This window comes from Falco biarmicus, chromosome 13 (assembly GCF_023638135.1).
Source record: "Falco biarmicus isolate bFalBia1 chromosome 13, bFalBia1.pri, whole genome shotgun sequence".
NCBI classification, from domain to species: domain Eukaryota; kingdom Metazoa; phylum Chordata; class Aves; order Falconiformes; family Falconidae; genus Falco; species Falco biarmicus.
The window spans coordinates 9,114,469-9,141,907 of record NC_079300.1 but is presented as its reverse complement, the minus strand read 5'-3'; the positions used below and the strand labels follow the sequence as shown (position 1 = coordinate 9,141,907).

Here is a 27,439-nt window from a genome sequence, read left to right as displayed (position 1 = left end):
AGCTTTGCATTAGTACAAGCAACATCCACTTGTTTAAAGAAAATCAAGCAAGAATAACACAAAGAGACTGATGAACTACATTGTAAAATTATATACTTGAGCCTAGCACAGAACTCTAGAAAGTTTTACTCTAGCTGTTAAGCAAATTATATCGCTTGTCTTTTTTCTTCTTCCCTACAGGGAGGCTGTCAGCAATTTTCTCACCGCTCTCAGTTTGCAAAGAAAGAGCAGGAATCAAAAACAGGTTCCCCATCCTGCTCTGTCAGGCAATATTTGGGCAGCACTTCGAATTGCTCTGTCTATGATGGACCAACCAGAACTATTTCAAGCTGCCAATGTGGGTGATCTAGACATTCTGTTAAGAGCTTTTAATCTAGAGTCGTAATAAAAAGTATCCACAAATTGATTAAATTGTATTAGGAAACCGAGAACTCTTTTATTACTCATCTCAAAATTACCACATTTTTCCAAAAAATCACGGCTGTAGATCAGTAGGGGAATTCTCTCGGACATTATTCCAAAAGAAAAAGTTCAAAAGCACAAAATATTTTAAGTAAATTCAAATTCAAAAAATTGAAAGTTGCTGCGGCTAATCTGACGAAGCCCTGAACTAGATGAAGCAACCATTTCTGAAGAATCTTCATTCCATGCAAGCTATATCTCTCTATTTATACACAGCTATACAAAGAAAAACATATTAAGAACAAACCTAGATAATCGTTATTGCACATTAGAACGGCAAACAATGCGTCCAAGGAACCTGCTTAGGAGCCCATTGCACTGTGCTGACATCACTTTGCCGTACAATGTGGGCTCCCTATCCTCGGGTTTCTTTATTGCAAAGTCTTCTCAAGGTCCATTGTTAACATAGCTCTGAAAATAGAGGCATGTAAAACGGAAATATTTTGTTTTGAATATACTTCAGTTGGCAGTCAAGACAATTTTTGCTTTCAAAGGTACCCTGACTAATTTGGGCCCAATTCTGCAGGCTCATAGTGTTGTAAACTGTGTGCAATGTTAAGAGGACCACTGTACACTGAGGTCTATCGGATTAGGCCATGTACGTACAGGAAGGCCAAGCGTTGCCAGCAGAAGTGGTAATTTGCACTAGGATTGTTGCTGTTTAAACCAGCTATACCTGACCTTGGACAGAGTATGCCTGCTTCAAAGGAGCTCACAGCAGGATCTGCACCTATCTGTGTACTTATGCACTTTAATCTTTCTTTTTGTAAAATAGTGCTGTGCTCTTATTTTGGTTACTAACAGCAGAATGTACAGGATAGCCTTGTTGGCATTGAGGACCAAATATAATTTCCTTAAGTGTGCTGCGAGGGTTTTCAATATTCTTAAGTTTAAAAAATGCAAATACAGTATAAACTCCATTATCTGTTTCGAAAGATTATTCCATTATGCATCCATCAGACACTACACACATACATGCATGTGCATGCACATATACATTGTATGTGAATTATGCCATTTCAGAATGTAATAAGCTACAGATCTTTATTGCAAATACAGAAAAATCTTCATAGGAGTTAATGCCTACAGACCATGCTCAAGGGAAAAATTTCCCTGAAAAAAATCGGTCTATGTAATGCTTGTAGGATTGAGAATAAGATTTAATCCTCCTGTTACAGCAAGCAGTAGCAAAAGTCTCAGTGACCTTCATGGTAGCAGACTAAATCCTTAGATAACATCAGTATTTGTAGCTGCTTTAAAATGTGTATATATATACACACCATCTTAATTTTCCCTGATTGGACGAATGGGGACCAGTACTGGGGGCAGTACGCTGCCATGTGAGGAATGAATTGATTTGGCTACCATCAAAACACATTTAGCTCAAGGTGAACGTGTCAATCAAAGACAGGAACAGAAATTTTTAAGGAGGTAATTTTCAGTTGCTGATATTTTATAATTTTTCCTAAATAGTGAAAGACAAAAAGTGTAATTAGAAGGCTACGGTATCATCTGTGGTCAGGAATTCAATGTGCAGGGTAGCTACTGGAATGTGTTAAAAGTGGGACAAATAGCACATTTCCTATAAACAGCATGGAAAGAAAAATCCAGCCCAACCAGCTGGCGGAAAAAAAAATATATCAAACTGCACAGATCACAGAGAACGAATCTCTGTGGGAACTGGACAGTTTCACCAGTACAAACCTAAAGTTTCTTGCAGCTGTCTGTTATTTTGAGTAACCACTTAAAGGAAAATTCCATGTAAGACAGTGTAATCACTGCATCTAATCACTGACTATAGTTTTTAAATAAAAATAATCAATTCTCATTAAAAAAATAGAAGGCTTACCCCTCACTCTCTCCCACAGAATAGAGATGCTGAAACAGCTACAGGAATTTTTTTAATAGAGCTTCATTAATTCACTGTTTACATATATTCCTATTTATCTAATCAAGCATTTAATGATTTCTGATTCCTGCAACTTTCTCTAAGGATTGGTTATCAAGGACTGACGGGGGATGTCATTTTAGCTAAGTGGGCTGCTGTATGCATATCTGCTGACAACAGTTTGCTCTTTTGCTTTGACAGCGATGTGTGATGACAGCTCTTTATTGATAAGGCAGAGCAGAAGGTGCAGTGCAATTGAATCTGGAAAGTGATAAGAGAAAAGGGAGGCAGCTTTGAGAAGAGGCTGTAAAGCAAAGGCATATGTGCTTAGATTTTGCTTGATGCCCTGCCATCACACAAGTTCTAGAATATCCTCTGTGCTGTAGTGTAGGATAATCAGTGCTTATCCAGAGGAATTAGCTGTTCAGGAGCTTTACTTTTGTACCTTTCAAATAAACAAACTTAATTGCTTGACTTCTCAGAGTCAGAATGACAAGGGGCGTTTGATACCGATGGCAGTTCACTAAACCTCTTCTCTAGTGTGTGGACAAGTAACACAGCAATTCTGTTAGGAAACCCTAATGCAACTCCTAGCCTCCCCAGAAAAGAACAGACAAAGTAGGTAGGCTTTGATTTATCCTGGGATGCACTGCTCAAAACTGCATTCATCTCCTGATACACGTCAACACCATGCGATTGGTACGAGGAAAGTTGTCTGTGTAAACCCTGAGGCAAATCGCTGGGGCTGAACTCTGCCTCCTGAGGGGATACTCAGGCCCTTGGTTCATCACAAGCACTGCAATTCTGCTGCACGGGACGCAGGCTGCAAAGCCTATCCAAAGAAAACGTGCATGGTCTTGGAGATTATCCCAACTGTTTTCTCCCGCTTTAGACAGCCAATTACTCATGTACCACCAACCAAGGCACTGCGTGAGGGAAAGACTAAAGCAGACAGACTTGCAAGGACAGTGGCATATCTCACGCTAGACACCAGTTCTGGTCTAGTCTGCGTGGGAGAGCGGCCAGTGACTGAGCTCACCTCACTTGTACAGGTCAGGCTCAGCAGCTCTTGGTGTTTCTGGGGACTTCTTCAATATCCTGGGCCTTATCCTCCTCTAGCCCCCACTGCCAACGCTGCAGAACTCAGTACAGGAGACAGGATTAGACAGCTTTGATCTGACCTCCTTACGGTGTTTTTTTAAATATTCAGGCGCAATCATGTATATTTGCCTGAAAGAGCAAGAGGAGAGCATGTGAGGAGGCTGCAGCGTATCAACAACCTGAAGAGGAAATTCAACTACTCATCCCTCTAACCAGGCATGAGTTGGGATAAATAAGGCAGCGGCTGAACAGTAGCAGATGGAGCCTGAGAGTGAGACATGAAATCTCAGTCCTGTTCTCAGTGCTCCCTGTGAGCTTGACCAAGTCAAAACCTCCTGCCATCCCCGACTTGCCCAGGGGTGCGAGGAAGGAAGACGGGCAAGTAACAGTCATTGCATACGATGGCACCGCCTGTGCGCAGGGGAGCGTGCCGTGTCACTGCCTGCGTGGGTGAGGTCACCGCTCACATACACTGAAAGGCAACACACAGAGTTGCGCAGGTCTGAGCGAGAAAGTGCAGAGTAACAGTTTCAGCAGAGAAGAGACTTGGAGACATTTCAGGGTAACACCTGTACAGCATCTATAGGGTGATGCCAAATGAGAGTGCTGCAGCGGTTTATCATCATCTCCCACCCCCGTTTCCTCTTCTCATTAACTCCCCTCTTTCTCCAGAGGTGATTTATCACTGCCAGGTAATTGATTCCAAGTTTTTGATTCTTCCTTCTATTTTATATTTCATGCAATTAAAAAATGTTTTCCTAACCCCAGCTTGTGACCGTCCGTCTCCTCTGCAAAGCTTTATGAATATTTATGACCTATAAGTCTGATCCATCAAGCTGCTGAGCACTGGAAGTCTGTAGTCTTCACAGGAGTGCTCAGCACTTTGCACGATCAGCTCATGTGCATGTTATTCAGCGACCGGCTGAGGGCTGGCTTCCAGGACCACTGCACATGCTGAACCGGCACCGAAATCAAAGCAGTTATTTATGGAGTGAGGCCTTGCGATGAAAGCAATAGGCTCATTTCTTGCTGATCTCTTTAAACTGTAATGACTCTAGAAACCTTGGTGCAATAGACTGGTTTATGACAGTTTGAAGGATCAATTTGATCTTCAGGTAAACTCATATACATATCTGTATCTAATGGTATTTTCTTACGACCTGGTAAATCACAGCACTTGTAAAAATATCAAGGGGAAGGTTCAAATGACAAAACCTCATATGATACTATTGCATGCAACTAACTACAGTAACAAATAACCACACTGAAATATTAACACAAAGCATGCACTAATGCGACTTGCGTATATATTTACAGAATGCATGCAGAAGGCCCACACATAGGGTATTTTTAAACTACTGATCAGTATCTTCTGTGGGATATTTTAAAAGTACTTTGCATCTGCCAGACTCAAAACTGGGTCGTTCATGTTATTTGGAACAGGTTAGACCAAACAGAGCCCTTCTAAATCCCATCCTTAGAAATCACTTTGTGTTGTGGACTTCATGTTTGCTTCGAGTGTTTAATGACAGACATCTGTAGTAACAGCTTTTGCAGACACGTTTTAGTATCCTCTTAAGAATTACAAAGCTAAACGTGTGCAGCTTTCACAGTGAAGCTGGGTGTTTGGATTTTTACATTTTCTTCTCTAGGCTAAACCAAATAGCACCAAACCAGAGACAAAGATTCCCAGAACCAGTGAAACAACAGTCTACACTTAGTTACCACAGCCAGGCTTTTCAAACTTACCCACTAACTCTGAAGGCAGCTCAGTGTCCGACTGCCCCGTTTGAAATATGTAGATGTAAAACTTCCTAGGATCTGAGTATGTGCTGCAGACACTGTTTTCAGCTGCGGACAACTCAGCTGAAAGCTCAGAACATCAATTTATTTAAGTATGAAGAGCTAATGAGCCAATTTAGAAAACTTAAACCTGTCTGTCAGATAAAAAGGAGGACCCTGACAACAGTAACAGATCAGCCAGATGATCCCAGGAACATCCATTGCCCTCGGGCCTCCATAACACTGATAAAATTACTGGCAGCCACAGAGGTAAAGCCTGGTGGAGCTGGTGAGAACTGGAGTGAAACACAACGTGGTTGTAGATTACTTTTGCCCAAATGTGCACCTGCAAAATGAGACATATCAGTTACACTGCATGAACAACCTGCACAGTTGAAAACCTGTGATTTCTGGTCACCAGCGTTGTCAGCTTAGCAGTCTGTACAGTAAGTTTATGTAATAAATGTTTATAAAATACCAAGTAATCACAGATAAAAGTGATAGACAAAATGCACTGCACGTTGTGAAAAAAAAAATGGTGGGTATGCAGTAGACTATTATCTACCATTCAAACCTCATCTAGGCTAGAAATCAGATTCCTTCATTATAGTTCTACTGGTTTTGGACTGGTGAAATAAATCAGAGAAAAGGAGTGCCATGCATGAAGATATCACTGACACTTTGACCAAACCTAGGCATGTCACAGAATCCACAGAAAGTTTCAGAGCCTCAGCCCACTAATAGGTATTAGGCATGGGAAAAAGAAGGAATCTAAATTTTCCTAAAATAAGCTGTAACCTTACAAATGCTTGGACGTGTGCCAGCCCATTGAGCAAGCTTGCATGGCCAAGACTTAATGTGCTTTGATCTTTTTTCCCCTTCCACATTTACAGAATGCCATTGACATTGGTGAGAACTTTAATTTAAATAGCCTTTTTAGTATCAATAATCTATTGTAAATTCAGAAAAATCAAAACATTTATAAATCTATTTTATATATCAGAGTATAACATATCTAAAATAGAACGATATAGTTTTGAGAGGCATTCTGTGTGGCTTCTTCTATATGCTGTAAACTGAAAACCTTTGCATCAGGTTTTTTGGCTTTATTTTTAAGCCAACATACAGGAAAGAAGAAATTATAGGGTTGGCAGATACTTTCGCCTGGGCCATCTGAAGAGCCCTGCTGCTGCAAAGACTTCCATTGCTCACTTAACTTTTTGTTTTGACAGTTAAGTGTAGGTGCAAGGCTTAGCAGTGAGGTGGGCAGCGGATGCGGAGGTGGGAGCTCAGCCCTACACCTGAATGTTTACATTCCGTTACAAAGGTTCATATTGACCCAGACTGAGAATCCGAGTGTAAGTACATACAGAGTAAAAGATTAGTTTCTTACTACAGGTAACTTTGCCTCTGTATATTTAGTGCATTATCAGCTGTGTATAATATTAAACACAGACCTGTACTCTACTGATGCTTTAATTTGATGTTTCCTTGCACTGCTGTTTAAAATAATCTATTTCCTGAAGAATGAACAATGTGCATATTGGATGTGTTCAATTTATTATGGTCATAGATGACTATTTGCAGAGCACCACATTTAATGTAGTATTTTTGTACTGTAATGGAAGCATGCCTTCCTTGGGTTCTTTTCACATATTAAATTGTATTTATTATTTATAACTGTGCAATTTTTAAATATGTTTTAAAAATAAACTTTGTCTGTGGCTTCAAAGATTTTAAAATCTCTTTTCAATCTGAAAACGGTCTTGACTATAATGACTTGAACTGAAAGAAGGGACCTACTTCTCCAATTGAAATAAAGGATTTTTTTTTAATGAAGTCTTCTATCCTAGTGTTTATGATGTGAACATGCTTCTCTGCTTAAAATCAAGCCCAGAAGACATTTTGTCATTACCATTTTTCATAAATTCATCGTTACTCTGAGGTAGTGATATTTTTATATTTTATTTTTATTTCAACATGTTGATCAATTATACTTACAACTGAAATTTGTACTAGCTGAGGTCTGGCCCAAAGGATTTTGCACATACACTGCATATGAAGAAAAAGGGGAAAAAAGTAGATCAGAATTTTTCCTGAAGATCATGCAACTGCATACCTCAAAAGTAAACCAAAATTACTAACACTACAACACAATCTTTATGAAAAACAAAGCTAACTTTCAGTGATTGAGATCCTTACTCAAGCAACTTCCCATAAAACATAGCGGGAGCTGGCTATCAGTGTTTTCAGTTTGGGCTTTCATGTGATGAGGTGAGAGAGCTGGCAGAGTAGAAATGACATCATCGTTATGCTTTCGCTACAGGACACTAACATAAGCACAGGCATGAGAGGAACATGAAATTCCTGTACACTGCCATGGACAGAAAAGATGACAACCAGCAAGAGGGCTGTGACAATTACAGCAGAGGGCTATTGACAAAGCAGGACAAGGCTGGCATGGATCTGAAGGCTGACACTCTCAATGGATATGTGGGTTGCTCCAGAAAAAAACCAACTGAAGATACAGCCACAGTTTGCCCTGTAGCAGGAAAGCTCTGTCAGAAAAGCCAACTGTCTGCCTATGGCTTTAACCAGAACCTCCCACTAAAGAAAAGGGAACAGAAACTAAAAACACGCTGACACTTAGGATGCAAGTAATGTGTGCTCTTGACACCGGTGCGTTTTGCCAGATGTAAAGGTTGGTTTTGTTCTTGCTGCTCAAATGTACCAACACAGCAACAGCAGGAATGCCCATTAGTTATGTGCTCTGCAGCAAACAAGACCAGGAACACAGCACTGCAGTCCTGAAGCCACAGTGGTTGGGAAAAAAGCATTAGTGCCCAATCCTTCGTACAAACCTGCTCAAAAAAATCACTGGGAAGGATACTAGTAAAGAAGTCTGAAAATATAACCACCTACTCCACACCAGCTGTCAGCCATGCACTCTCTCTTCAATATTTTTATGGCATTTGTCTTTCACCACAGCGCCTCTCTCTTTGGTGTTACGCTTGTAGCATACCTGAGGGACAGAGCAGTGTTACTTCCCATTTTAGTGAGGGGGAACAGAGCCCAGGGGTGTGTTAACTTCTCAGGTATCTAACCCTGCCTTCCACAAGCAGTCCACAGAAGTCAGCTGCTACAAATCCTATACAGGAAATTCTTGCATGAAATCTGAACGCAGCCCTTCAGCTTGCGGAAGGAGCCACATTCTCCCACCTCTTCCAGTTGCTACAAGTGGCGTGAACACAGTGTGAACGTGACTTGCCATGGTCACAAAGGACATCTGTGATAGAAAAGAAACCAAAACAGATCAATAAATTTGGACTTCAGGAGGTGAACCATCTTTACCTCTCTGATCATTCAACACTTTGTATGTCCTCTACTTCCATGTCAGGAAATGTCACTTACAGCCCAGAGGCTTACTTACCTCTTACTTCTCCTGTTCCCAGTCCCATGATACCCATAAAAAGATGACAGGGTTGCCATCCCTCAGTCCTCTCTTTCAGCCTGTTCTTGAATCTACCAGAGGCCCAATGGTCACACTGCTATGTAAAGCACTTAGACATGAAGAAAAAAAGACTTGAACAGCAAGTGAAATTTCTAAATGAATATGAGCAATTACAGAGCAAGATAAAACAGGAATTTGGGGGTGAAATGACACCACACTTCCACATGAACGTTGCCAACTCTTTTGTTCAAATAACGTCAACTGGCTTAAAATAAATAAAAAAAAAAAGTCAGTCTCAAATTAAGTCCTAATTTTCTGATTTTTCTATGTTTTATATCTACTCAGGGCTTGGGAATTTTTCAATCCATAGAAGTGTCACAAGAAATCAAGACTCTGATAAACCTCTTTGTTCCCTATGCAGCTTTTTGAAGGAAAACACCAAACATGACCAAAAAGAGTAGGAAAAGACCCAGCACCAAAATGTACTCAGTCTATTCCTCTTCACTTCAGACAGGAAAGAAAGAAGCAAGAATCCACACAGTCACAAAATGTGAGAATATTTCTTTTTAATTTAAAACAGTTGCAAGGATAGCATTCACAACCTTTCTCACCTCAGACAAATACTCTCCAAAACATTAACAGTGCTTTACACAAACAACCGTGATTGGTGCAAACCAGTACAGACACTTCCAGGATACAACAGTCAAACCACTGAAGAGTGAATAGAAATCAGAAACTGATTTCAGCCATTAAGGTAGGACGGGCGATGAGAAAAAGAATGAAAAGTTATGTCCAGTTACATATTTTGCATAGTCTTTCAATGCCTGAAAACAGCAAAGATGATTAAAATGGCTTCTGCCAGGACGGAGAACAAAAGGAATGAATTGGAGATGCTTCTGAAACAATCTAACGAGCTCTGGTTGCACGTGTATTCAGAATGTGCACTATGACCCAGTGGATGCTGCCTGAATAAAAAAAAAAACCTGGACTGATGCTGGTTTTAGTTACACCAAAGTCAGTCAGAAGTAATGCCACTGAACCCAGCAGAATTAAAAGTGACAGTAGTCCAGACCAAAAGCATCTAGCCTTGTTTTTAAACCACAGCACTGAATAAATCAAATTTTTATCCTAGTTATATTTCAGCTAGGAAGAGTAAATAGGAGTTTGCATCTAATGTGTTTTGAAGACTGGAGACTGTGACTCAGAATGAGGGGTCTACTGGATACAGCACACTGCTAGGAATGAGAGGAGAAAAGGAAAACAAGTTGTTGAGTTTTTCTTCCTTCCACTGTCCTAATCTAAATGTATCATAGTAAAAGAGTAAAAATTAGTCTGAGAAATAAGAGCACTATCCACTCCCAAGTCTTGGATTGCCATAATTCTCAGGTTAGATTGCTTCAAACAGTTTCAGTGATTTCCGCCCCCCCCCCTACTTTTTTGTCAAGCAGCTCTCGCCCTCCAACAACTCTTCCAGTACCCAGACACATGGAGCTTCCCCATCAGCCACTGCCTAGGCTGTGCACCGAGCCCTGGCCCAGCACAATTAAGTGCATAAAATTTTAGCAGGCAAAGTCTGATAAATTAGTCATTTATTCAGCACAGTCTGTTTGAGTGTGGCTTCTGCATGCTGGTTTAAAAAAAAACCAACAGAACAAAACAAACTCCCCCACATTAGGCTGAAGAGTCAGGAGTTTACATCCTGCTTCTCCAGATTCATAATGTTCTTCACACATACCCCATCGCAAAAGTGACATGACTTAACTGGCCATTTGAAAAAGGAGGGAAGCTGCTACTTTGGGAGGCAATAAAATAATTCCTTAAACAGATGGAAGAACTTCTAACATATTTCCAAGTGCTAAATTTTAGAAGATCCATAAGCCTTTCCCCTAACTGCTCCCTGCGCTTCTGACCTGATTGGTAGTTTAGTCAGGCAGTACACAACAGTGATGAACTGAAAAGAATTTCAGAAGCCAAGCTGCTACAGCTCACTTGGCACAGCCAGGCTCTCTCTCCCCTTTCATTTACCTCTTCCAGTTTATCACCTGCCAGCTTGCTAAGTGTGCCTCCTATTAACTGAGATCAATCAGTCCCACAGCCATTCCAGTTTCAGGATGTACCAGACAAATGGTTTTGCAAGAGTTCAAGCTCCATCCTTAATCCTATGAGACCAGTCATGTTTCTAGTTTAAAAATGAACATGGGAACTACTGTTGGCCTTTATTTAGCCCAGGTTTCTAAATAAAAAGGTAGTGGCCACCAGATCTTGTTAGATTAAAAATAGCCCGTTAAGTTCATGAGGCAAGAGGGAAGCTATTGTATTGAATTTCCTTGGAATATAACTAGACATTCAAAACAATTTAAAGAAAAAAGAAGAAGAAGAAAAAAGAAAAGGCTTTTGTGCTTTTTCTGCTGCCAGAATGAAAAAGCAACAAACATTGATATATGGAAGTTTTGTTCTTTCACTTTTCCGCTGATCCCATTTTCAAATCTGGCATTTTCTGGTGAAATACTCAAATCTTGGAAGAAGGAAAAAAATTACTGGCAGCTTTTATTTTGTCCAGAACTGGTGGCTCAATAATTACAAGGCAGCTGAATCTCACAGAAGCCACTTACTAATGTGCTAGGATGCTGTTCTTTTGTGTCAATAACAGCACCAAGTACAGGAAGCTTTCCCAGCAATTAGGCACCATTTACACTCTACAGAATTACTGCACTAGAATTTCTCTCATACTCTTTTAAGATCAAAACCCAATTTTAAAAAAAAATCAACAGTGTTTTTTGGCTCTGCATGAGGCTATATGACCAGGGCGAAAACTATTTTTTCCTCAAACACTGGTAAAAATAAAATGCCCTACTCACAACCAGATTTTGAATTGGGGTTCTTTTCTGTGGTGTGTAGCTGCCTGAATTTTGCTATTAAACTTGCAGGCACTGACCGCACAGAAAATGCAATTACATCTCCCTGCCTCTCTTGTGCTCTGTAAGGAGGATTTTTTTTTTATTATTATTTTTTTACTGTTCCAACTTATTTTGAAGGCTCAGTAAGATTATATGAGGCAACTCCAGCAATAGTCTCTAAGCAATGGCCAACACTGTGAAGCTTTGGGGACTTTTTCGAATTGTGAAAGGTTTTGCACTCACCATTTTATTTTTTCTAGAATTAGTGTTTTCAAATACAATTTTAAACCCCACATATATATTCTTGCCTGTGACACAAACTGAAATAACACCAAAAAAAATCAACAAACCAAACAAGAAACCACAGACTGGAAAGGCCAGCCCCTACCTACCCACCCCTTCATCCCTGCCAGAGATATAAAACCCGTTTTAGAAGGTATCTGTTGAAGAGATCACATTATTGGCGTGTTTGCAAGTTTTACAAAAGCCGAAACATCATTTCAAGGTGGGGTATTTTTGTTGTTTGGGTTTTGTTGTTGGTTTTGGGGTTGTTAGGGTTTGCAGTTTTTCTTAAAGGGAGGGAGGAGAGAGGGGCAAATCAATAAATCAGCAATTTTACCAAGCAGTTTTCCCCACTCACGGATGAAACAACTACTTAAGCAATCTTTGGCAGAAAGCAGTACTGCACTATGAGTACTTTGTCAGTGAGTTGATTTCAGGGAGAATGTGAGTGTCTATATGCAGATTTCCCTGAAATAAATATAATGGGACATTAACCCCTTCTTTACCTCCTTCACAAGAAAATGAAATTTAAAAAATAGCCTTGCCTTTCCTGAGAGTATGCATTTACTTTTATAGTCAGAAAGTCTGCTTCTTTTAGCCATCTGTAATCCTGAATCTGTTGGAAGAGCACGCAAAACATTTAAGAGAAGATGAAGAAACCTACGTTTGCAAAAATAAAATCTACTATTTCCCTTTGGCAGAAAATGTGAGGGCACTTACGGGAGATTGCTTCCATGTCCATTAGTTGCCTAGGTTTATGCATCCAAAAGCCAGACCAAAAATACTATAGAATTTAATTCCAACAGAGATAACTTTAGTTGACTTTTCTCACTTTACCCAAAATGATCCCCCAAATAAGACATTCTGCTTTAAGGAACACCCACATACCCCCTCCCTCCCACTTTATATGCAGTATGATTTCTCTAGGTGGTCTGGACTCTGGTTGAAAACACCGTCTCCCAGTTACCAAAGAAACAACTATTTCTTTGTGGCCTTCAGTGGATGCATGGACAGAAGAGGCAGGAGCTGGGTTGAACTGGGCTATTTTTGTTCAACTCCGGAACTTCTGTTTTCTCCATACACTAGCTGCAAACTCCACCAGTAATCTGCATGGTCTTAAGGTATCTTTTTAGGTGTATAATTTAAAACAACATATTATACATCACCTAATAGAAATTTTCCCTCTAACACTTAAGGAGACATCAAATGACTGTTTTTAAATAAACTATAAATATCCCATGTTTTCCTTTGCTTTTTGTCAGTCCAAGGGCTAGGGGTCTTTTGTTGGTTTTAGATTTTCTTTTTTATTGTAAGCTTTTTTGGACAGGTTAAAAAGGCTTATGGCTTCTTAAAGCCAGGTAACAGATTTGAGGCCTAACTTGGTATCCTGTGGTAAAAATAAATGTAGCCCAGGTCTTTAGGAGGTCGTTCTGAGGCACAGACTCTAAGGTCATTGTAGATCACCCATCTGAAATGAAAATAAGATTGATTACATTCCATGTGTATAAAAATAATCACAAATTTATCAGTGACTTCTCAGACCCAAATTTCAAAGACATTAAAATCTAAAATTAGGCATTGCAACAAGAACAAAAGATGAAACAAAACAGCCAGAGAAGGTTTATTGCCAGCCAGAAACTGAAAAGGAAGAGGGATGTGCAGAGGAATGTGTAGTTACAGTTCAAGTGAAGGAAAATCAGGGATTCCCAATGCCAAATAATAGCAGCATATCAAAATCACAGCTGAGATCAGCACTGCAGTACTAGCAGTACTAGTATCAGCTCGTAGTTTGATGGGTTTCTGTTGATGGGGAATGAAAGGAAGTTGGGGCAAACTCCGATAAACAAAGCCAGATACAGAACTGATGTCCCAAAATGAACAGAGATTTGGAACAGCAAGCACAGGAGAGCCAATGCTACATTTCAGCACAGACCTCAGTGGAATCAGAACTGATTCATCACATCTACAGTCTGTAACAATCTAATTTCTTTGGTGGTATACCTGGTAACAACATGTGTGTGTTTTGTCTGCCATGAATACACACCCTGCTCTGGACAGATGTACACTTCAAAGAAAGCATTTGCTTGTCCTTGTGTGTGTCTCCCAGTTCCACTCACCTTCCTTCTTTTTTGAGATGACAAACATAGTGGCCACTCATTGTGGATGTTCCCATGTGGCTGATGAACCCAAGCAGCTCATATCCTGTTTGAGAAATACAAACGGGACCATAACTCTTTTATTTCTAACACTGAAATATGACTCCACAGGTAACTTTCTATTACTGGAGAAGCAGCTAATCTTCTAACTCCTAACTCAGACTGCATTCCCAAACACAATTTCTGTTAACTGCAGCATATTCTTGCTTTAACTAGTGGTCAGATTCACCATCAAACATCAAAACAATCCAACTCAAACCCACACAGACCTGTGCGCATACAGCAGGGCTGTGTCACAGTCCCTGCTAGGAAAGGGAAAACAGCAGATTCATTCCCAGTTCACAGGGAAGGAACACAGAAAGTGCCAGATATGGAGTTCATTCTACACACATATTAGCTATGTCTATAAGTGTGATCACTTATCCCTATCAAACAAAACCCAGAAGTTTACATTTCAGCAGCCCGCAAAAGACAGGACAGGAAAGAAACCTCTTCCTTTAATACGAGGAGATTTTTTTGTGCTTAGTGTCTCTGGAGACCTCAGCATTGGTTCTTGCTCCCCACCCATTCATGCCATTCACCCAAATTACTACCAAAAGTGAAAGGGTACCTTCTTTCAGGATATTGCATAAGGACAGGGGCCTGGATTTTGGTGGAGAAGGCTTTCTGGAGCCATTTTACAGTATCATGTTGATTATCAGGATTTCAGGCACTCAGTAAATGGTCTCAGTCTATAAAGGCTAAGTACCACAAAAAATAATTATTCCAAATCTTTTTTTTTTTTTTTAAACCTAATGATAATCAATGTTTCCCATATGTCCAAGAGACTTAAGATTGTTCTTTATAGTGTTAGAAACATAATTCTTACATAATAACAGCAACAACAGAAACAAAAATCAAATTGCTGGTAATACTTTTGTTTTTACAAGACCATTACAGTCAAGATCAGATGTACAAGTTTAGAACATACTACAGTTATCACAACTGGGCACTAAAGACCCTTCAAAAACCAGCATGTGATACCCTTATGTTAGAACCACCGCTGAGCTTTTGTACTCTAGTGCTTTTACACTTAGAGTAGGTTCTTTGCCTACTTCACAACTTTGACGGCTGTACATTAGCCCCATCTTGTGGTTTATGTGGCAACAGTATGACCGTGGATCTCAAAGAAAAAAAAGAAAATCGCAAAGCAGTACATGCAGGATACCAACTATTCCCGCCATATTTAGAACAAGGAACTTGGCTGAAGGGTTTATCAAATCTCCCATCAGACCACAGGAGGGCAGAAACTCAGGTGGTCTGTAACAGCGGTGTTATCTTTAGGATGCTCAGCCTCTGAAGATTTAAACAGTCTAGTTTTTCTTTGTCTTTTTATCTTATAGCAAGAAAACAAAAGTAAAGCTAGGCCAGGAGAGACTTACATGCTGTAGCAACAAGAAATTTGGACTGAGGTTATGCATTAAGTCCAGGGAAAGAGTTTTCTGAGCAAACAGAGCACACAGAACTTAGCAGCCCCACAGAGCTGGACTCCGCCCCAGAAGCAAGATTGGAAGTAAACTGTCCGGCTCACGTCCAAAAATCCACAATAACTACTTGCAAAACAGAAAGGAGCTCTATGAATGGTGTAGGTGTGACGCAACAACATGATAGCCAGTTCAAAGCTGAAGGAGAACTTACTTCCAGATCCGTCTTTGATCCTGGGTCCCTCCGACCCTGTCCCTGCAAGGATATTGGCATTAACATTGTTCTCCGTATCCATCATGTCCAAAGCAGGCTCACTTTCTTCCTCGAGTTCAGGATGGCTGAAGATCCATTCCAGTGCACGCTCCAAATTATTGTTCTGTGAGTCAAACCAGCAAAGGAACAGCCTTTAATACATTCTCTAGCATCATGCTACCACTCAGTCTTTGAACAGAGTAAGGATTATGTTCAACAGCACTTAAAACTTTTAAGATACATACTCTACCTCCATAGAAAATAGTATTCAATAAGCACTCTGCAGAAGCTTGACATATGGAAAAGAAATCCTCCCACATCTAATCCCCACGGCCGCCCAGTTCTCATCTGAAGATGCATAGTCTTTAGGCATCCAGGTTGTTCTTCAACAGATGGTAAAAGAAGCTAAGTTTTCCTCACTCCCCCCCCACCCCCCAACTTTAACCTTCATGCGAAACAGACAAACCACCTTCCCCACTCTAACCCAGACGACTCAGGCATCCCACACTTTGCCAGAATAGTTCTATGTGTATCATCCATTAAGTGGATTTTTATATGCATGTTTCAAAGGTATCCGAGTCTGCACATGTACTAAGTACATACAAAACAAAACTCAGGGGCTACCAATAATTCATGGAACTCACTGTTGCCTTCAGTGCTCGAATTGCTAGATTCCTTTGGAAGCCCATGGAAATTATAATTGCAACCATCTCTTCAGGAGGTTGGTTATCTAGCCCAACAGCTCCAAACACAGCTGCTCCACTGGAAGCAACTTCTCCAAATGCAGATATGACCAATGGCTCAGCAAAGTCTGGAATAAACAAACATTCATCAGTTCATTCTTTTCTCCCACTGAACTGGAAATTCAACAACAAACACAAACAAACAGGACCTCAAAAACGTCCTGAAATCAATATAAGTTCATTTCACTGTCTCATTTGGGACTTAGATGCATGGAAAGCCTTAAAAACAACAAAATGAACATGCACATTACAAAATATCCAGGTGGACAAACTCATACTGAGCAGGCTGGAACAACTTGGCACATCACAGATCTGAAACAACTGCAGGAGAGTAGCAAAGATTGGTATGGAAGCAATGATGACACCAAACAGCAGACAACCCAGCTGATACATGTATAGATGTAAAATGAACTGATTCCCTAGCTGAAATATGTCAGCTAAGCCCAAATGAAAATTGTTCCCCATTTACACAAGCAACATAAAACCCCAGAGTGAAGTGTGAACTCAATCAAATCTGGAGTTTTCTGGCAAGAGAGTGCCCAGATATACTTCAATGCTGAATCACGAGTCCAAACTTTGCATGGGTGAAACACAGAAAGTGGAGAACATCTAGCAGCCCTGTCCATCAGTAGATAGCCCAAGCTCTAAGTACAGCATGAATGCTCTAGCCTGAGCTAGAGAAGGCTGATATGGAAGAAAAGCATTTGGACCACAGGATTCTTTGTACTTACACTTGATCACAAGTCAGCTCCCCCCTTAGCAGCACAGACCTAGCCAAAGGGTGGAAAACAGAGAGCTGGTCCACACCATCAGTGAGGACAGGAGTGTACTTCTGGTGTAGCTTAGGTTTGTTCTCCTCTAGGCAGAGGATGCCACATAATGGTCAAGATCTGCATATCCCAGGAGCAGCTTAGGAAAATTCACTCACACCTCCAGGTTTCCTGGGGTGGGGAAGGGGGCTGTTGTTTCTCTGTCACACCTTATAAAATTTCTACTGACTGCCAAAATATACAACCAGGAGTTGAGTTTAACTTAAACCTTCCAATCACTGACCTGGTTCTTCCATGTGTGCAATGATCCAGTTGAAAGCGACTTCAGCACCGAGGTTGCCTGTATAGTACACGGCTTTCCGACATGCTTCCAAAGGAAACCCCATCTCTGCCAGTTGCATAACTGAAGACTCATCAATATCTAGAGCTACAAGAAAGGACCTTCTGAAACATAAAAGTCTCATTTCATCCATTGTATAGTGTTTCTTACTGTTATTCACAGTGCCACATACTGCAGTACACATCACTTGGATTTGTGTTAGTACCACAGTAAATCCACACCCATTAGAAAACAGCCCTTGTACAAAGTATTATAGTATTTGTTTATGGACTTAGTGGTAATCTTCTGCCCCAGTAATCTACATAGATCCTTTAGGAATTCACCAAGGTTTAAGGACTTTATTTATTCAAAAACCCCACCACTGCATTTCAAGGTGTGAAGAAATTGGGTGCTGTGCTTAGCTAGAGATGGCAGCCAAAAGCAATCACCTCCCGTAAAGGCAGGATCTTGCAGGTGAGAGAAACAGCCACTGGATGTAGCAGTCTCCAACTGAACTTCATTTCTGAATGACAGGGCCCAACAGCTTCAACTGAGATCGGAGTCCAGAGGGAGCCAGGCAGGATCAAGTAGCTGTGACCCCCAGAACCGCAAGACTCTGCCAATGAGCAGCAGCTCATATTCTGGCCACGCTGATGATACTGCAGACTCCTTTACAGTCCTGTACACATGGAAGTAAATGCTGAACAAGTACAAAAATCAGCTGTTATTTAGAAGCATGCAATTATTTAAACTTCACGCATCTATATGAGGACAGGGAAGCTATTAGCTGAGCAAAAGCATGACAATTTTTTAAGCAGCTGAAATACCAGTCTCAGAAAAATGAGATACATACACTCCATGAAATGGTTCGTCATATGATCTGAAAATTAAGAAAGGGAAAAAACAGGGAAAAGGACTTACATGAAGGCTAAGAAGATTCATATGGGAAAAACAATTCCATATTTTTAAAGTCATAGAAACATTTGACCTCATACAGGCAGGGCATGTTCATCCTGACATCCCTGATTTTTTTGCCATGAATTAGACCAGGGATGTTTCTGCCCAGTAATTTCCCTAACAACTCAGAGTCACTGGTACTATAAATCAGTAGGAAATATAGATGAAGGCTGACCTAAACCAACTTAAGCAAGAATCTCTTTTGTCATAAGTAAGGTACCATCATTCATGCATTTACAACAAAACCAGGTCAGTCCATTGAGCAAGAGGACAAAAAAGAATAGGCCTTTGTAAGGAACCTACGGATAACAGACAAAATTAAAACCTTTAGAGAACTGAATTTTGCCATATTTGCCAATTTTGCTCTGGCACACAATTCCAGATACTAGCTTCCTTTCACACACATACAGCTTGATATTATACTACCACTATTATAAATATCCAAGCAAATGGGGCAATCATGTCATGAGAGGAGCTGCATTACTGTTTTCCTATGAAATACTGCGGCACCCAAACTTAAGTCACCTGGAGGAAATTTTAACAAGCTGGGTCTAAGGTCACACTACAAAAATGTGATTTTACTTCTCTAAATCAATTCATTCTCCAGAGAAACCCAGGAAATGAGGAAGGAGTGTATTCTATATTCTAATATTCTTGTTTCTGAACTTTAGCATAAAAGAAACAGTATTTTTTTAAAAAAAAGCAGCAAAGCATGTTAATCACTCCTCTTTCTGCTCTACAAATATTTTAATCCACAGTTTGACATCAGCTCCTTCAGACAGAGCCTTTTTTAATAAGCTGCACAGTCCACTTCCATCCAGAGGACTACACATGCATGCACAGCTGCTAGGGCCTACTGCAACCTCACAATTCTTGTAATTTAGAAATGAATAAGATTTTGAACCTTAATCTATGTCTGGAAAGCTCTGTTCCTAATCGTATATTATGTGTCGTTTTACTGTGAATGAATCAGCTCTGAAGACATGGTGTGTTTGTTGTTCCACTTTGAACCAAGGTGTTTAAAGTTATCCAAGTAAACTCTGTGACTACACAGATGACCATCCACTCAGAACTGCAACACTAAAATCCTACAGCAAATAATCATAGTAAGTGGCAGATTTTAAAATTCCTTCTGACCAGGACAGACCATATACTGTACACAAGGGAGTACACAAAACCAGCGAGGTTGATTTAGCCACAGTACCATCCAGACTACTTTATCACCAGGTTTTAGACAAAATTTAGTATAGGAATGCTCAGTTTAGTAACACCTCTTATGTAAAGGTAAGAAATGAGTGGATTAATGCTCCACTCCACTTCTGCCACCTGTCATGAGACTCCATGTAGGGATCTGAGACCAAGTCCTTTGCACTGGGCCCTGGCAAGTGCATAATGACTTTACTGAAAGGGAGTCATGAACATGCACTGAGGGTCAACGAATGGACAGAAGATGCTCTCTGTGTGTAGCTGATTTTCCTACATGTAGAGGTCTTCAGAAACTTCTCTATCCATCTATTCTAGATGATCAACATTCAGTAAAAATGGGCACAAGGCCTTCATCCTTAAGTAAAAATCATCATCCATGCATATAGAAGACATGTAACAATTCTGTTGGTAAAGAAGAAGAGATCATAATGCAGCACAAGCTGCTCCACCGAGCAGCACTATACTACTGAAAAAGAGGCAACCACCATGCAGCAGGGTAAGCACGAGACTATAGCCAATAAAGCAAGTGAAATAATCTGTTTCACAATACATGATGTCTACCTCTGAGCACAGCAATTTGAGAAAAATATTAATTATTTGGAGATAGTCCAGAGCAACAGCATCAATCATAAATCCTGAAAACATCAAACCAGAAAAGCTGGAAGAACTAGGATTATCGAGTAGGGAATTTAAAAAAGTCTGTGGGGTGTTCTAAGAGTCTTCAGTTATAGAATCACATAAGTGCTTTTTTCTCCATAGCTCCAAAAGGTGAAGGACTGAAGAGAATCAGTATGTGCTAGAGGGAAAGTGGAATACAGGAGAGAATCAGAGAAATGTAGTCAGTAAATACCTTTTGGGTCATTGGGAATGATAACTGGAGGACCAATATCTGGAAGTTCCTCTTCTCCTGGCTGGAGACCCCTGGCCCGAAGGTGGTTGATATCTAGGAAATCTGGCATGTCTATAGAAACATCTACAAAAGCAGAGAAACAGGTTAAGCTTATGAATCCAGCAAAATGACCTCATGGTCCAACCTATACCTTCAGGGAGGGGACTCTGGTACTCAAGGTCCAAACACAACCAGGATTCTCCTGAAAACCGTTCTTTGAGAAATTTAGAACACTAAAGCAGAATTTAACTAGGAGGTCAGACTACCTGAAACTACTATAAGTCCATAGACCTGACGGATTGGTTCAATTTGTCATAAAAGGAAAGAAAATTCAATTGGGATATACACAGCGTAAACTTGAGACTCAAGCCCGGTCCTCATAGACCAAAGTGTGTACACCTCACAGATTATCTTGGATAGAATGAGAAAAAGGTAAATATAACAGGCACATACCAAGCTTTTTGGGTATCCAATCAAGGCCAAAGGTGAATTTCTTTATCTGCACCACTAGGTACTCAGGAAACGAAGCAAAACGAGAAGTTCTGGGAAGCAAAAGAAATACAGTTCATTGAAATAAGGCAACAAAATCACAAGAAGCACAGATTTCAGTACCTCAAGCACACTGAGATAAGTAACTCTAGACTCTAGTGAGATCAATAGTGATAGATTTTACAACGATAAATTTAACAAAAAAGTTTTTAAGCACAGTGGAAAAGTACAGTAGTAGCTTTCTATACGTTCATATCCTCAATGTCAGCCCAAACCCTTGCAGACAATTCAGTTTGTAGGAAGATTATAGAAAACAACTACAAGTAATACTAAAATTGCTTACTCAAGTTGTTCTGAAGTTGAATGTCAGGAAATAGTATTTGAATGACATATTGGCTATATGTCATATAATTTCAGAGCATAGAGTTAAAACACATCTTGGACAGAATGGAGTAACAGTTACATCTGTTATTTTATTCATTCTCTTTCTAGTTACAGTATCATTGTCCATGAGGTATAAGTCCACCTACAAAGCATTTCATTAAGCAAAGATAAATAAAAACTGTCATTTGTAGTTTTTCCACATGCAAGTGCTATATAAAAAACCCCCCTACATTATATTCTTACTGAGCTACTACAATATTTATCAAAGTAGATAACTCGTGAGTTTAAGGGGATCCCTGATATTTGCCCACTTAGTGAAAAGAGAAAGTTTAATCTTGAACACAATGTAATGTTCTATGTACCACCATCCTCCCTTTCCACGCTCCCATTTTTCCCACATTTCATTTCCTGCATCCTTTCTTTTAACTTTCATTCCCACATACCACCCCTTCTTCTAATTCACCTAACTCTGGTTAAAATACAGCAAATGTATCATAAATATAAGATCTTCCTACCATACCCTAAATAACTACTTTCTAAATTCTTGTTAGCACCACCTTGCAATTTTAGTAACTTTATCATCTGCAGCACAAAACTTTTAAATTTTAAATAGCAAATTATTCTTCATCTTCAATGTGATTGAAGACCTAGAGGATGAAGAACAGCTAAATTAAAATTTAACTCTGAATCTGTTGGAAGACTAGAAATGTTCTTCCGACATGTTCACAGTTAATAAAAAAACTTTTAGATTTCTTCTGCATTTTTCTCCATCATGTGCACTTGTCTCCCAATTTTCAATACCATGTCAGTGAAACTGTATGCTAATCTAAGAAAGCAATGAGTCATTGATACTGCAAGTGATCTAAAAATAGAAGGTACTGAGCCACAGCAAACCAGTTGCACAGCCCAATTTTCAACCACTCCTTGCTGCTAACATAAAAATTGAACCAGATTAGAGACTAACTCTTGTTCTCAGCAATACTGCCCCTGAAAATTGCACTGATCTCTGCTTGCCATCCTATTTCTTCTTAATGTTTTTTTAAGCCCAAGATGTTATTGGTTCTTTAATCTATCTGGTTATAAACATACAAGACAGATTCCTTCTTTTATATGTCCATCTTGTACCATGGCCCCCTGTAAGTGACAGCAAACTTTACAGATGCAGCCACTGTAGCATACAAAAGGTGACAGGTTGAAATCCAAACACAAGCAGTAAAGAACATAAAACATAATAACATCATAAAAAAAAAAAGTTTTCAGCATAGCATTTCACAAATACAAAAAATTCCATTCACCTAAAGAATTTTCTCACAAGAAACACAACCTTAATTTGCTTCACCCTGTTTTGTTGCCACACGGTGCCCTTCAGCATTTTTAGTCAAATGAAGACCAGACCGCATAACCTCTTGGCATTTGATAGTTGAGAAACAATTTATTTCCTGCTCGACTGGTCAATACAACTCTCAACAGGCTTGACCCGCACATTACATGTATGAGCCCCAACACTAATACAATGCCAAAGCCCACTATGACTTTGTTTCTCTCAGCATCACCTCCAGGTAGCAAGATAAACACAAAGCACTACTACTAAAAATCAATAGATTTTTAATAGGCAGCCAGACACACACTTACTTAACTCCTGCAGATTTTGCTTGAAGGGCACTGCTCCAGAAATCCTCTACATTGTTTGGTTCAGAAAAGGCCTGCAGACACGCACTAAATGGGATCTTGGCACGGACAAGCTCTGGTGGAGGTCTCCTTGCAGCTTCTGCTTCTCGTCTCTTCAATTCATAGGCAATTAATTCATCTGAGAAATAGACACGACTATTAAAGCTAAATAAATATCATGATTATGAAATCCCTCACCAGTCTTATTTTAGCAAGTGTAGAAATGCAGAAACCTACAATACTGCTTTTACATGGCTTTAACTAGACATCATAACTTTGTCTGTATTGGGGTTAGGAACTACACTTAACAACCACACCTCTTTTTTGAAGGTTCCTGCTTGTGGTAAAAACACAGAACTGCAAATAGTGGGCAACAGGCAATTAAAACATTGCCATGACAGCCAGAATCCTGTGTTAACAGTAACACGAACTACCCATTTCATCAGGTAAATCTGACCTGGAAAATTATTGCTGTCTATCTGTGTCATCTGACTTTCTAGACAGGACAGGATTATCTATGATCTAGAAAGAGTCCTGACACTGGCAAGTTGAGCAGCATATGGTAAATTCATAAACCAACATGCCTCCTGAGCCATAACCTGGAAATAACATGCTCTGTTATAAGCAACAGAATCATCACTGAAACTGATGAACAAAGAACATGAAATTCTCCAAAACTTAAACTTTCAAGTCAAAAAGGTCATTTTAAAATGTATTGTCCAGTTCAAAGAGTTGCAAGCTAAGTGAAAAGCAGTAGGTGGAATTCTCTGTCTTGTGCTGTTTCAAAGGATCTGATCAAACAATTGGAATAGTTCCTTCTGGCTTTAAAATATTTTAAATTTCGAGATTATGTAGAAACCAAAGGCACATCCCCCTTCTAGTATTCCTGTGATGTCCCCTTTACTTCCACCTCAAACATCTGTTGTTAGTCTGCAAGACTTTTCACCGCTGATTGCAGGGGCAACCAAGATATGTCAGTACCTCCCTCCTGCTTCCAAGCTCTCCAGCTTCCTCAGCCATTTTCTCCTTTAAAACCAAGTTTGCTTTGTCACGCAGCTCACAGGCATAAAAAAAACGACTCCTGATATTAAATCAATGTCCACCAATTCATCCTCCTTCCCTCGTCTCCTAAAGCCCAGGATATCCAAATTTTGTATTTTGGTCTTAAAGATTACAAACTATCTTCTACCCCTATTATCTACTATCACATTAGATCTTATAATCTCCTGCTAATGAACACAAAGCTGACTTGGGTTTTGGTTGGTTTTGGGAGTGGTATTTTTTGTTATTTTGTGTGTGTTTGTTCTTACAATATATTCATTAGTTAGGATGTTCAGTTCCTTTTTTAGAATTAAGAAATTTTTATATACTGGTTAATCACCCAGGACAAAGGAAATCCAATCCTAATGAGGATCTCTGGGCACACACATGCACAAAACCAAGGGTAAATAAATTGTACTACAAGAGGTATGGCACATCCCTGGGTCAAATCCAGGTTAAGGTTTTAAATCACAAATCTCTGACATCTTTATCATACAAACTGCTACCGTTCTTGGTGATATATTATGGAGTGGTAACACTTAATGGTGGTCCCACAGTATGAGAAGAAATCTGTCTGAAAAACCGCCATTATTCCAGGTAGAATTCTTCCCTAAAAAAATAAGCAGGGACGATAGAGCCACAAACTGATTTGTGTTTAAAATCTCCTTCAAAGAAAACAAAACAGAGTAACTTTCCCCTGAACAGTTCATTGGTTTGATTTGCCATATGGCCTTGAACCATTCTATCCATATAAAGAGACCACATTGGGGTGAGAACTTAATTCCCTCGTGATTGAGAGAGTCGATAGAAGGTCATCAATAGACCAGTTTCTTTCTTTACCTTTGTTTGTTGCTGCCTCCATGGCAACAGGTAACTGCATGATATAGTCCACCCTCTCTGTGTAGCGGACCTTTCTGGACTGGCAGCATTGTGTGCGTTCTTCCACCAGGAACCGGAAAACATCACTAGGGTTTTCTGAACCTACAGGGTTCCTCTGAAAGGAATGTTAGATCCAGTGACTTAAGTGACGAACATTAAAATGACCAGAGAACCCAAAGGATGCTGGTTGGTTTATGGCAAGCACAAAGACACCAATCTTGCACCCAGATCTAGCAGCTCAGCTTACTTCTTATTGCATGCAGAACTCTTGCACCCACAGAGAATCCCACCGGAATCCACAATGTCTGCATACACAGCAGTATCTTTCTACATAGTAATTTGCAGAGTATATACCTAACGAATCTGACTGAGTCAAGGTGAACAGAAGAAGGTAGGAAGGTGACAGGTAACAATAAAACTAGAAAGCTCAGGTAAATAACATGGAGCATCCTTTCAGTACATAGAATTGCTCCTACCACTCCGAATCTGCACTGCAACAGAACAAGTCACTTTTAATTCATTATCCAGATGGGGATGTCATACAAATAATATACCTCCTCTTTATTGTTCACGTTAATGTCTGTTATCAGACAAAACCCAGAAAAATGTCTTCTAACCACCCTATAATCAGTACACGTGTTTTGAGATGTGGTACATTATGCATGCAAATGTGAATAACTTCCTCTAAACTGTACCACATGAATAAACACCCTTGATTCTTAGGGAAAATGGGGAAAAAGACGGAGGAAGGATAGACAAGAAAGAAATGCTTTAGATCAAATGTGCATGTATTTGTAAATTTCCTTTTCAGAAAGACAGCATTAAAATTCACAGTTATGATTCTCTTAGACACAGCATTGAGCTGGTGGTGATTGGAACTAATATTTTAAACAGCAATATTCAACTGACAAATAGTCACACTTTGCTTTCAGCAGCAGAGACCTTCCTCCCATAATGATTCAATGACGTACACCTGGAATTTGTAAAAGAACTGGACATGGTAATTAGTTTGCTCCCAATGATGACATAAATGGGGAAGAATAATAATCATAATACCCAATTCATTAATATTCCAAGACAGATTACAATATGAAAACAAATGGATAGCATGTAATCATAAAACAAACAGCAATTTAAGACAGTCACATATGTTTGTCAATCTTATAGCCTGTACAGTTATGCTTGACCTCTTCATATCTCTTGCAGTTGCTATCAGTGGCATCTGCCCTGTGTGTGGTCATGCAAGAGTCTGAAGTACAGAGAAGAATTAAAGAAATAAATGTTTCTAAACCAAAATACACTTTAATTAAAAATAAAAGAGCCACTCATAAGAGCTCTGCCCTCATTGTCTAATATAACCAGGGAAAAGAAGCAGTAATTCAGATTTTCTCACCTCTACTAGATTTATGAGATGTAGGAAAAATTCCTGTGCGTCTTGTTGTCTATTAGAGGAGAATTCTGGGTGGCCTTTACTTATAAAAGCCTTAAACATTTGGGGAGATATTCCATTGTGTTGAAGCTAAATAAAAGAAAGAGAAACCTTTTAAAGAAGGATTTTTATTCATTCCTGGACCAAACATCCCAAATTCACTCCACTAGATCTATCTATGGCCCATTTCTGCCACTGGAGAAACGATAGTTTCAGTTTCATCTGGGTTTCCACTTTAATAAAAACTGGAAAGGTCCGGAAACATGATTTAAGGTTTTTAGACTATGTTCTATGACATATTTCCTAGAGCATTCACTCAATCTGATTTTTCTACATCATTTGCAAGTTAAAAGAGATTGTTGAAGGTCTGCTAAAGGTTAGCAGTTTCCAGAAAGGCTAAAAACCTACACTGTTTTCTAACATTTAACATTCCTGTTCTGCCTAAAAGTACATGGGCATTGAAGCACTCCGGTATATCAGCTAGCAGCTTTACTCAGGACAAAGTCTTTGCAGAGATCTCTACAGAATCAAGCAGAAAACAACTAATGTGTGCAGCATGCATTCCCAGATGGGTTAAGAACAGAAATGAATCTGCGATTTGCAGGTGTTGGTCATGTTGAAGGATCATAACATACTGCCTTTAGCCACTCAATTACATCAGTAGGAAAGTACCCTAAATTAGAAAATCTCTAGCTTCCAAGAGAGTCCTAGTTTTGACTTTCTCACCCTCTATATCACTTTAATAAGACTCCCCAACCACCCCAAATTGCATCCCCAAGACAACACTAGCTAGCTATTATGCCTTTTAAATAACACTTTTGAAAGGGTCAGAATCTTTTACTCAGATTTCCCCTCATCCTCCATGAGACCAAATAATTCTCAAGACAATCCAAGCAAAAGTGTAGCCTTTAGGATATGTCAGAGGCTGTT

The 27,439-nt window shown here is 39.7% G+C and overlaps 2 protein-coding genes across 5 annotated transcripts in view; one reads left to right on the top strand and one right to left on the bottom strand.

Annotated features, from left to right (window-relative positions):
* Nucleotides 1–6,965, top strand: part of PEX5L (peroxisomal biogenesis factor 5 like) — a 117,038-nt gene extending 110,073 nt beyond the window's left edge. For all 3 annotated transcript variants that reach the window (XM_056359129.1, XM_056359130.1, XM_056359128.1), the window contains one exon: nucleotides 181–6,965. In XM_056359129.1, coding sequence (XP_056215104.1) covers nucleotides 181–385 — 205 coding nt within the window. In that variant the 3' untranslated portion in view covers nucleotides 386–6,965. The remainder of the gene's footprint in view (nucleotides 1–180) is intronic.
* Nucleotides 6,966–9,230: 2,265 nt separating this feature from the next.
* USP13 (ubiquitin specific peptidase 13) overlaps nucleotides 9,231–27,439 on the bottom strand; it is a 56,649-nt gene continuing 38,440 nt past the window's right edge. Inside the window, exons 11-21 of one of the 2 annotated variants that reach the window (XM_056359078.1) lie at nucleotides 26,474–26,599; nucleotides 25,042–25,195; nucleotides 23,125–23,299; nucleotides 21,073–21,161; nucleotides 20,581–20,703; nucleotides 18,421–18,447; nucleotides 17,532–17,675; nucleotides 16,380–16,546; nucleotides 15,697–15,859; nucleotides 13,981–14,065; nucleotides 9,231–13,331 (exon numbers count right to left, since the gene is read on the bottom strand). In XM_056359078.1, the coding sequence (XP_056215053.1) occupies nucleotides 13,238–13,331; nucleotides 13,981–14,065; nucleotides 15,697–15,859; nucleotides 16,380–16,546; nucleotides 17,532–17,675; nucleotides 18,421–18,447; nucleotides 20,581–20,703; nucleotides 21,073–21,161; nucleotides 23,125–23,299; nucleotides 25,042–25,195; nucleotides 26,474–26,599 (1,347 nt within the window). In that variant the 3' untranslated portion in view covers nucleotides 9,231–13,237. The remainder of the gene's footprint in view (nucleotides 13,332–13,980; nucleotides 14,066–15,696; nucleotides 15,860–16,379; nucleotides 16,547–17,531; nucleotides 17,676–18,420; nucleotides 18,448–20,580; nucleotides 20,704–21,072; nucleotides 21,162–23,124; nucleotides 23,300–25,041; nucleotides 25,196–26,473; nucleotides 26,600–27,439) is intronic. The other variant, XM_056359079.1, reaches the window with a different exon arrangement.